The sequence below is a fragment of the Pyrus communis genome, chromosome 6 (genome assembly GCF_963583255.1).
Source record: "Pyrus communis chromosome 6, drPyrComm1.1, whole genome shotgun sequence".
NCBI lineage: Eukaryota > Viridiplantae > Streptophyta > Magnoliopsida > Rosales > Rosaceae > Pyrus > Pyrus communis.
The window spans coordinates 3,614,842-3,626,567 of record NC_084808.1 but is presented as its reverse complement, the minus strand read 5'-3'; the positions used below and the strand labels follow the sequence as shown (position 1 = coordinate 3,626,567).

Sequence of the window (11,726 nt, the reverse complement as noted above, 5' to 3'; positions counted from 1 at the left end):
TTTCACACGTGATGTCAGAGTATAAGATAGTATAGTTTCCAAAAATATATGTATGCTCTGACATCACATGTGAAATGGGTTCAATCCCACTCATTTGCGCACTCGTTTGATTAAGCACTTTTAGATTTAAATTTATTCACATCCTTTTCCCCACTACACTACACTTTATGGCTTCGTTATCTATAACATCCCACATCGCCCAGAGGAGTGATCCATAAATGTATATTCCCATCCTTACCTAACACGAGGCCTTTTGGGAGCTCACTGGCTTCGGGTTCCATTAGAACTCCGAAGTTAAGCGAGAAAGGGGCTAAAGGAATCCCATGATGGGTGACCCACTGGGAAGTTGCTCGTGAGTTCCCAAAAACAAAACCGTGAAGGAATGGTAAGCCCAAAGTGGACAATATCGTGTTACGGTGGTGGAACGGGCCCGGGAAGTGATCCGCCTCGGGTAGGGATGTGACAATTGGTATCAGAGCCTAACCATGGCTGTGGTGTGCCGACGAGGACGTCGCGCCCCTAAGGGGGGTGGATTGTAAGATCCCACATCACCCAGGGGAGTGATCCTTCTATGTATATTCCCATCCTTACCTAGAACGAGGCCTTTTGGGAGCTCACTGGCTTCGGGTTCCGTAGGAACTCCGAAGTTAAGCGAGAAGGGGGCTAGAGCAATCCCATGATGGGTGACCCACTGGGAAGTTGCTCGTGAGTTCCCAAAAACAAAACCGTGAGGGAATGGTAAGCCTAAAGCGGACAATATCGTGCTACGGTGGTGGAGCGGGCCCGGGAAGTGATCCGCCCCGGGCCAGGATGTGACATTTGGTATCAGAGCCTAACCCTGGCCAAATGTGTGCCGACGAGGACGTCGGGCCCCTAAAGGGGGTGGAGTGTAACATCCCACATCGCCCAGGGGAGTGATCCATAAATGTATATTCCCATCCCTACCTAACACGAGGCCTTTTGGGAGTTCACTGGCTTCGGGTTCCATTAGAACTCCGAAGTTAAGCGAGAAAGGGGCTAGAGCAATCCCATGATGGGTGACCCACTGGGAAGTTGCTCGTGAGTTCCCAAAAAAAAACCGTGAGGGAATGGTAAGCCCTAAGCGGACAATATCATGCTACGGTGGTGGAACGAGCCCGGGAAGTGATCCACCCCGGGCCTGGATGTGACATCATCCCTCAGATGTCGGCCAACACAACTCGATGTGGAGTCCAAGTGGACATGGGTGAGTCAGATAACACACACCTTACAATTACACATCTCTCTTTTTTTCTCTATTGCTGCCGCACCCCATCTCTATATCCTTTATAAAAATTTAGTAAATTATGCCTACTATAATTTTGCCAATTTAATTTGCTTAGTTTATTAAAACGACAAATCTTTTTCAACGGAATTTAAATTTCCAAATGTCAACAAAGAAAGGAAGCAGTTAGTTTTTGTTCTGCGACTGCGCAACTGCGCAACTGCGCGACTGCGCAACTGCGTATGAGTGGGTGTGGGTCCCACTACAGTGAAGCTTCACACCAATTTGGCTTTCAACGAAACCGAAAGACTACAAATTCTTCTCTTTCCTTCTTTCTTTCTTTCTCTCTTCTGGCCTTTCCGGGTCTCCTCCTCCATGCAACAACCCATGGCTTCAACGACGGTGTCGATCATGAAGGTGGTGGCGGCCACTCCGATAACCTCGTTCTCCAGCTTCGCACTGCTATTCCTGCTGTTGATTTCAACCAAAATCACAACCACCTTCGCTCTCAACAATGCCTTTCTGAGCGTCAAGTACAAATACGCCGGCCGCGAACCTTCCTTGAGCGCCCTTAAAGCTCACGATATCCAGCGGACTCTTCGATTTCTTGCCGGCGTTGACCTCCCTTTAGGCGGCTCTGGCCGGCCTGATGTCCTCGGGTACCCATTATTCTCTCTCCCAATTCTTCATGTATACATATATACATATATATACATATTATGTGTTTGGGTAATTATTATTTTTTGTATGTAGCTTATACTATGCTAAAATTGGCATTGGAACACCTACCAAGGACTACTATGTACAAGTTGATACAGGAAGTGACATTATGTGGGTCAACTGTATACAATGCAGAGATTGTCCACAGAGAAGCACACTTGGTGTATGAAACCTCTCTTTCTACTTCTTTACTTCGTTTTCTTTTCGGGTTTTCGTTTTTGTTTCTGCCTCCTGAATTGTAGTGAATTTGTATTGTGTTTTGCTTATTTGGGCTGTTTGGCCATGACAGATTGATCTTACTCTATATGATGTTAAGCAGTCCTCCACTGGTAAATTAGTTCCTTGTAATCAAGATTTTTGCTTGGAGGTAAATGACGGTCTGCTGTCTGGATGTACGGCTAATATGACATGTCCATACCTGCAAATATACGGAGATGGAACCTCAACTGCCGGTTACTTTGTCAAGGATATTGTATTTTATGATGGAGTGTCTGGTGACCTCAAGACTACGTCTGCCAATGGGAGCGTCATTTTTGGGTAACTTCTTCCTACTTTATATGCTATATTTTAGGCGTATGCATAGTAAGTTACACATAACTGTTCGGGGAAAAACAAGTTCTCAAATCAATTACTAATTCACCCATAGTGAGAGTGTTAGTGGTCAATGTAGTGATAGCAAACTTGTTCTGTGCATAAAAGTTGATAAAGATAGTTATTTTCAGCTGTAATTGTGGACCAATTCTAAATTGTCGTGTGAGGAAAATTTTAGTTCAGGATTGGGAGAGTTTTGGCAAAAAAATTTTGGAGCGGCTGAAACACAACTTGAGGTGTGGAATATGGATAGTATCAGTGGTGTAGGAGTGATTAAGAGCTTAATTTGATCAATCAATAAAATGGATGCTTTGGAGGGTGAACAAAGTATGAACGAGTTGTTTACAAGGGAGAAATTTTATTAAAATTCATTTGAGGGTCTGGTTTCTAAGGAAGAAAGATCTGACAGAAGTAAAAGACGAAGGTGAGATGAATTAAAGTTTGGGATACAATTCAAAGTTGTTTCATAAAATAGCGAAGGCTACAAAGGTGAACAAGAATTTGACAAACAAATGGAGGATGGGTTGTCTTATTGAAAGTGCACAGAGCAGTGTGGAGGAGTTGAAGGAATTGTCTACTAGAGATGACGGGGTATGTTTCAAAGTAGAAGGGGTTGAAGTGGTGTCTGTTTAGGGAGGAGAGAGCTCAGTAGGTTCAGAGGCCTGTTTAGGAATAAGTGAGGAGAAGAGGGCACTGTTTGGTTACGGTAGAGATAAATCACCGAGCCTGGATGATTTTTCCATGGTTGTGTTTAAGAATGTTTGAGAAGCTGTTAAGAATCTATCATTGAAGGTAACTTGTTTTAGACCAGCTAGTTTGGTGACAAGGTTCTACAAGATATAACCAAAGATCTTTGTTATTAATATTGAGGGAGGTAACGACACAATCTTGGTTTCACAAGGGGAATGGTTGGAAAATCTTGGGTCTGGTGTTATGATGAACTGGTGGACAGAAAATCATGAGAAAATGAAGGCTTAGTGTTTAAATTTGATTTCAACAAGGCACATGATGACTTTGACTGGAGATTTCTGCGAGCTCTAGAATACTTTTATAGTTACAAAAGTGGTCAAAGTAAAGCAAATAGCTGTTTTTTTGCTGATGAACTGTGTAATTAAGACAGCAGAGTTTTTCGTTCTTACATCTTTTGGGTTGACTGCTTGTCCCCTGCTGAGCAATGATATTCTACCTACTTGCTTCATTCTCATCAATTACTTTGTATCAAAGGAAGTGGACAAGCAGTTGTATGATTGTAGGAGGAAACAATCTCTCTAACACACACAAATGTCTGCTCTTGTTTGTGTGCCCAAATGCATGTGCACGTATATGTGTATGGGTATGTTGTTGGAATTTATATGGTTGTTTTGACATATCTGCAATAGGTGTGGTGCTACGCAATCTGGTGATCTAGGCTCATCCGGGGAAGGAGCACTGGATGGAATACTTGGTTTTGGCAAATCAAATTCCTCAATTATTTCACAGCTAGCATCATCTGGGAAAGTGAAGAAGATGTTTGCTCATTGCTTAGATGGAAAGAATGGAGGTGGTATCTTTGCTATTGGGCGTGTTGTACAACCAAAAGTTAACATGACTCCCTTGGTACCAAATCAGTATGTGTTCTATTCTTTGTTTTGATATTGTAATGTTTTCAGTCATTTTATTTATGTTCATTTAAGTGGTATTTTGTGCTCGTTTTCTAGCTAGATAAAACCAGTGTTTTACTTAATACATTTTATTCCCATAATTTAGTGGTATTTTGTGTTTCAAATTTTTCTTTCTTTGTTATGTATGTATAAAATAGACGAGAATCATCGGATTTATAATATGACTCAGATTAAAAGACAAGCTTTCCAAGAAGTCAAGCAAGCAATGCAATCATTTAATCTTATTAAGTTTTTAAACATATAAAATATTATAAACTGTAAGAGCAATTCAATTCGACTTGTTCTCTTAGACTGTTGAAGATAAATTCTGATTTATAGTAATTCAAGGGCAATAAAACAAAGAAGACAGGAGAAGGATAGAAAACCTTATCTACATACTCTCTCATTCATATTTTCTTCTGAAAAATGTCTAATATCTTCTTATCACCTGCTAAATATAATTGTTATCCCTGCATTTTCTTTTCTAAAAATGCTTTTAATGACCTTAAAAAAAATGTATCAAATATTATAACTTCTATATTTTCTCAAAAAGTAGAATATCATCTAATAGTTTCCTACATGTTCATGCATAAAATTTCCAGTTGCTATTGCATCGATGAGAATGTCACAAAAAAAATGGCTTTTGTTTTGTTGGAAAATTAAGCTGCAGTTTGTTATAAAAATTTTAGGCCGCACTACAATGTCAACATGAAATCAGTTCAAGTTGGCCGTTCTTTTCTAAATCTTCCACCAGATTTATTTGAAGCGGGAGATAGAAAAGGCACAATAATTGACAGTGGCACAACATTGGCTTATCTTCCCGATGTGATTTATCAGCCCTTAGTAAGTAAGGTATGTGATATGCAAGACCTTTCTCTTTTGGAGATTATCCTTAATATTTCCCATTCATAATTATGATTTTTTTTACGTTGTGAATATTGACATCGGTATTGATGAAATGTTTTCTTATTAGATTATCGCTCAGCAGAATGATTTGAATGTTCAAACTGTTCACGGAGAATATACATGCTTTCAGTATCCAGGAAGGTTGGGTGTATTCCATTGTGAATTTTCGTTTAGGAGATACTAGCAGATAACAAAGTTGTATTGTATTGAAATTTGAAATTTTATTATTTACAGTTTCTTGAATGTTTGAGTCATTAAGATTTGTTTGGAGTTATATATTATTCTAGAATGAAGATGCTGATTGGATCTCTATATAAGTGCTTAAATGCTAACTGGAATGGTAAGTCCTGAAGGGATGCGCCATCCGTAAATGTTAAAAGGTGTATAAGTAAATACGTTCTTGTGTGGATACAAAGCAATCTATTCATGATCTTGTACTTGTTCCTTTGGAACAGAATCAACAGATATTAGATATTTGCTAAGTGACTGTCAGTGTTTTGTTTTCATATAATGCTTGTGCATTATGTTTGTGTTTCTTATTCAGAATAAATAAATTGGTATAGTGCAGGACACTGGTATAGTGTAGGATGCTTTCCTGATATTTGTACCTTTTTCTTCTTATTGCAGTGTTGATGATGGATTTCCTTCGGTCACCTTTTATTTTGAAAATTCACTTTCTCTGAAGGTTTATCCACATGACTATTTGTTCCCTTATGTAAGTATTAAACTGAATTTTTTATTTTTTTTTTATTATTATTATTTTTTATTTTCAGGCTTTGTTGATACGTTTTTCTTATTCAGGTTTACCCATATGACTAGCTTGTTTTGCATTCATATCTTTTCCAACTTATTGGGTTTGGATTTTAGTATTCTTTGTGTTTAGCTTATGGCCCCAGCTAGCATCCTTATTCATCTGGTACCCAATCATGAACTTTATTGTTATTAGTGACAACACTTCTGTTAGGTAGAGTCCATAAAACATAAAAAAAATAAAAAAAATAAAAAGGATATTTCTCCTCTTTGCTACTATTTTTGTTTTTGAAAGTATGATAAATATTGATTGAGTTATTAATGCGAGTATTGTTACCCTCTCATTTTGATAATTTCTGATTTCTGTTTCTTCTACTACAATCAATTACTGTACAGGAAGGCTTTTGGTGTATTGGTTGGCAAAACAGTGGGATGCAATCAAGGGATAGGAAGAACTTGACTCTTTTGGGAGGTAAACCTCAAAAATTTGTTTGTTTCATTCTTAGTTTTAAGTAGTGACATTTCAGTTACTTGAGTAAATATAGAACTTCCAAAATAAAAGTTCCAGAATCGTTAGAAATAGCTATTTTCAGTTTAGTTGATACTCCAGCGTTTAAGGTAAGACTTCCCACTTTTGTATTTATATAGGTATTGTAAGTCATTGTAAGAGTAATATAGAACTTCCAAAATAAAAGGGCTAGAATCATTAGATAGCTATTTTCAGTTTAACTGATAGTCTGAAGTTCAAGGCAGGACTTTCTTAGGTATTGTAAGTAATTGTAATATCAATTTTCTTTTAAAGATTTATAGTCAAGGGAAATCTAGTAAATAGAGGAGTCACATAGGGGTGTCTTGATTGTTATGGTTTGTTTATAAGAAACAAAGAGGAAAGGTAAAAGGAAAGATGGACAAGAACAAACTGCCAATAGAAATATCTTATTTCAAAGTTACATTAATACAGTTCGTGCTGACTCTCACACCGTTGCTGTGATAGCCATTGATACTTATGATTCTCAAAGTTACATTTACTTTAGGGTAAGATGGGAGTCTATAGAGATTCACTGTAGGGATGCCAACGAGAAATTGCTAATGGACAATTGAACAAAATGTACTACTTAGACCTTATGTCCATAACTTTCTTTTATTTGATGTAAAATTTGGTTTAATAATGAATAATTTTGGGTTTAGCTCTATACCATGGTTCCAGATATCATAAAAAGCATAATATTGTAAGTAAATATGATCAGTCTTCACCATATGCTATTATAGTCATGTGGAATCAATCTTCAAATGCAACTAATGACTGGGTATGTACAAGTCTGTAGAGTTTAAATGGGCATGATATACGTTGGTTTTTCTATGAACAAGAGCAAGAAATGAGAGAGTTGCATGAAATTCATGGCGATCTTGATCATTTCAAGTGTTTCTTGCAGATTTGGTACTGTCGAACAAGCTAGTCCTGTATGATCTTGAGAATCAGGTCATTGGATGGACTGAATATAACTGTGAGTGTCGTGTTATTTTTTGTTCTTAATGTAAATCAGTGTAAAATATATTTATGCAGGTTGTATCGTTCATGTACTATGAGTACGTGTGTTAGACACTTTTGTCAAATGTGGGTTTCCCTTCTCTTTACTAATTTGAACTTTTCTGTGGTCAATTTCAGGCTCGTCGAGTATTAAAGTACAGGATGAACAGAATGGAACAGTGCACTTAGTAGGTTCCCACTATATTTCTCCTTCTTCTGCCTCCTATTTGAATACCCGATGGGCTATAATCTTCTTGTTGATAACCATGCTGCTGCACGGTCTAGTTTAGTGAAGAGACACAGCTAAAACAAAATCCTGACAGCCAGAATTCAAGATAAAAGAAATTAAAAAATAGAGAAACTATTATGAAAATTAATTTTGAGGTGGTGTATAGAAAGGTTGTGATTAGCGGGTCTAGATTAACACCGAAGGTGAAAAGAAAAGCTAGGATAGACTTATGGTTTTGAAGCTTTGCTGTGGATTTATATTTTTCCGCCCATTGTGCATTTATGGAGATCTATGAGCGGTTATAGCTTAAAAGTGCTTGAGAATATTGTATTTTGCTTCAGGTCTTGAATTGTCTCGGCTTAGTTCCTGACGTGATTGTACATAATATCGTTAGTACATGTGTCCTTTTTGTTGCTAGATCTACTGGTTCGAGGGCTGCGCTGTTAAACTTGACAGTTATTGCTTCAGATTTTGTATTGCAGAGATGAATTGCCCGCATATCATGTCTAATTTCATCTAGCACATACCATAGGCATGTTAAGTTTCACATTAACAAAAGTTAACATCTTAAATCCCCAAACCCGTATATTCGAATGAGGTAAATCTGCGTTATAGACTTACAGTTGTGGTAACTTTACTGAACTAGTTGAAAATTTAATGTTTTGCGTTTTGGCCATCCTTTTTCTTTACCTCTTGCACTTTCTTGTTAGTTATGTTCCTCGATTTTCTTTTGATGTGTTCCATCCAAAGGCCATAAATTCCTAGTCAATGTAGTCCCAAGTTAGGGGGTAAGTGATATGCACCTGACAACATCACCAAAATAAATTATAACTTCGTAGGCTACAATGAGAGTACTTAATTTTTCTTCAGTAGTCCAGGATTATTGAGTAGTTTGGAAATGAAAGATGAAGATACACTTGAAAATTGACTTCAAACGCTGAATATTGTTTAAAAAATTGAACTTCTTGGCAGGCTAGACTATCAAAGACAAACTTGAGAATGATTGCGGAAAATCCAATGATAAACCCCAACAAAAGACAGATAAGCCCCAAACAATACGTTAGCTGATGTTTGCCATAATTTTGGATGGGTTGAGGTTGAAAAAGGGTTTGCCTATGAAACAACTTCGGCCGTAATACAAACGATGTTTTACCCTAAATTAATCGAAATGAGTAGCATCCGAAACCCTCATCTTCGCACATAGCCTGTTTTTCACTTTCGTAGTCATTCTGTACATTACTTTTATCTTAAATTATGAGTTAATATTGCAAGTTTAAAGCTGCTTCTTTCTTCAACTTGGTTGATCAACAAATACTGCTTAAATTTGCAAGAAACATCAAATTATTTAAAAACAAAAGAAATCAGGGTATACTAACTAGTTTTTTTATTTTTTTTATTTTTACTCACTTTTTGAAAATACCATATTTTAGGATACACGAGATTAATTTTGGTGAGAGTCAATGTATTAAAAGCGTGAGGCGTGGGTGAGGCGTCCGAGGGATAGCCCAACCTCTTGGCCTCATGGGACTTAAATTTTTTAATATATGCACTGAGCATACACATATATTATATTAAAAAAAAAGATTATTAATCAATAATCACCCTGAGCACACACATGTATTATAAATACATATACACACGTATAGAGGATGAAAAGCACAACGAGCACACATATAACAGTGCATGTAGACGGCACACACATCCTTTATATAAAAAATAAAAATAAAAAAACAAGGCAGAGAGATGATAGTGCAAGGAAGAGGTATGAGATAGTTAAAACCCTACCCAAAATTTGGGTTTGGGAGTATTAAAAAAAAAAAAAAAAAAAAATCCCCTGAGGCGCGCCTAGGCGGCTCCGACGCCTTCCGCCCACTCCCTCAAAACAAAGACGGTAACCCTCAAGCCCAGCCTCACAGGGTGCCTAGGTGTGAGGCGAGCCTTTTAAAACATTGGTGAAAGTAATTGAAGGAAAACGTCTGCAAAGGTGCCAAGGGCAGGGCAGTGTTAACTTGAGGACACAATCATCGACGCGAGCAATTGGAGCTGTCTGGGATTCACCAGAGCTTGAGGAAAGCTTCCACACTTCAAGTGAATGTTGATGATAGGGCACTTTTCACTTCCACCGCCCCACTTGGGTCTGTTGCACTATTGGAGCTCCCTCATTGATACTGCATTTTGCTCCCCATCCTGCAACATATATATCAATATTAACCAAGTCAAAACACCCAAGTAAATATTTGGAGAGAGAGAGAGAGAGAGAGAGACCATGGGGGAAAAAAGAAGAAAGTGTAAGAGAAGTGCAGAGAAGAAGGTTGAAAGCGGATTGGCAATGCGTTGTGGATTTTTCAAATGTAAGATAATCAAGGAAGAAGTTTAAAGTGGTTGGATTTAGTGGGCGGTGGCTGGTATTGTGACCCTTTGGAATAGAGCAACTTACATAAAACGAGTACATTATCATCATGGTATCTTGTGTCAAGGATCCAACACTATATGGATAAAAACTTGCATGTCTTTGTATCATCATGCCATAGAAGTCCTACTCTTTGTGGAATGCATGAACCTCTTTAATTCTCAGAGAGTGGAGAGTGTCTGTAAACACAAAAATTCTGTAACGAATGAAACGAGAACATGTGTTCAAAGTAGATTTGTAATGATGAATTTGTAGGGTTACAATCTTTGTTTACAATTTTCCTCTGAGAATGTGAAAGCGTTTGAGGATCTTGGCGTAGCATCAGAGCATGTGGAAGAATCTTACCTAGCCACTCTCTTAGCTTGTTGGCTTTGTAAGTTTGTTTTCCTGAAAGACGTCAACTTTATCTGCCCTGGTGTCTTCAAAGTGGCTAGCAAGATGACTGTTGGTGAATCTTTCAACCTTGCTATTCTAGTTTTAGCCAACATTTACAACGGGTTGAGTATTGTTTCGAACTTAGTGAGCACTGAAGATCGTGCTGCGGTACTTCCCTACCATTATGTGTACGGTTGGTTGGGTGAGTGTTGGAAGTATGCCCACAAAGCCACTCATTCGATGTAATAGCTTTTGGAATACTTATTGTGTTAAACTATTATATGTTTAATGAAGGGCAAAGCTTATTGTTAATCACTATTTATTGTATTATGTGTTTAAGCAATAAAGAAATCCAAGGAATGTATTTAATCTAAGAGAAAAGTGATCTAAGTAAGTTAGATTAACGAGACCTTTCTCTTATGTTCATTCCTAAAACATTCCTAGCCATAGGATTGCCAATTGGGAATTGACAATCCGCTAAGGTTAGTATGTGTTATGTTAACTCAAGCGTGAGTATGACTAGTCTCAAGTAATTTAGTGTTGGACACTGAGACAAACACATAGGTGCTCAAAAGGTAATCGAGTACACTGAACAACGATCAAAAGAGAGTTCGAACATACATGTCATGTAAGAACTCATAAGTTGGAATATGCAGAGTAGTCCTTTGACCTAAGGCATCATAGATGTTTAATGGTTAGATCATTAATCTTTGATCATGTTAAAGGCATTCCATCGAGAGTGTCCACAACGTTGTTGGGGTCAAGCTATCTAGTCATGTAGGCATATGAATGCACAACAAGGGATCTCTAACCTCCCATGGTGGAGGAAGAATACTCTGAGATATGATTTAGGAGTCTTTGGCCAAAGCATTCGAATATGACTTAGGAAGTTTGTTCCAAATCATATTCAATTGAATCATATAGAGAAGTATCACATTGGATAGTAGACATGAAACAAACTTTCACTCAAAGAATGTGATTAAGAGTATTGTATTAGAGAATGACCGTATTGCATTGTAATTTTAACTAGATAGGTTATCCAACCACTTCTACTTAGCTTGGGTAGCCATGACATACTGCTAGGTGTCACTCATGGTTTGTGGAAACCTTGAGGATTAGCAAACACTAATCTTCATCAAAGGGAGAATTGAAATGTAGTTTCAATTCACAATCGATCGTTAAGAGTAACAATCGCCCACTACCTCACTAATTGGAACCTAATGGATCGTACACCGAGTAAGGATGAAAGTGAAGAAATATAAATGAGACGGATAAGAAATTAAATATTTTAATTGAGAATAGTCAAGATTAATTAATTAGTTAATTAACCTTAC

The 11,726-nt window shown here is 37.6% G+C and overlaps 1 protein-coding gene across 1 annotated transcript; it reads left to right on the top strand.

Moving 5' to 3' along the window:
• The first annotated feature begins 1,501 nt into the window (after nt 1–1,501).
• On the top strand, nt 1,502–8,514 carry LOC137737856 (aspartic proteinase 36-like). The gene is made up of 10 exons (XM_068477423.1): nt 1,502–1,902; nt 1,997–2,126; nt 2,253–2,500; nt 3,934–4,161; nt 4,884–5,046; nt 5,168–5,241; nt 5,728–5,815; nt 6,247–6,322; nt 7,284–7,355; nt 7,517–8,514. The coding sequence occupies exons 1-10, from the start codon at nt 1,619–1,621 to the stop codon at nt 7,666–7,668; spliced, it is 1,515 nt and encodes a 504-aa protein (XP_068333524.1). The 5' UTR covers nt 1,502–1,618; the 3' UTR covers nt 7,669–8,514.
• Nucleotides 8,515–11,726: the final 3,212 nt, after the last annotated feature.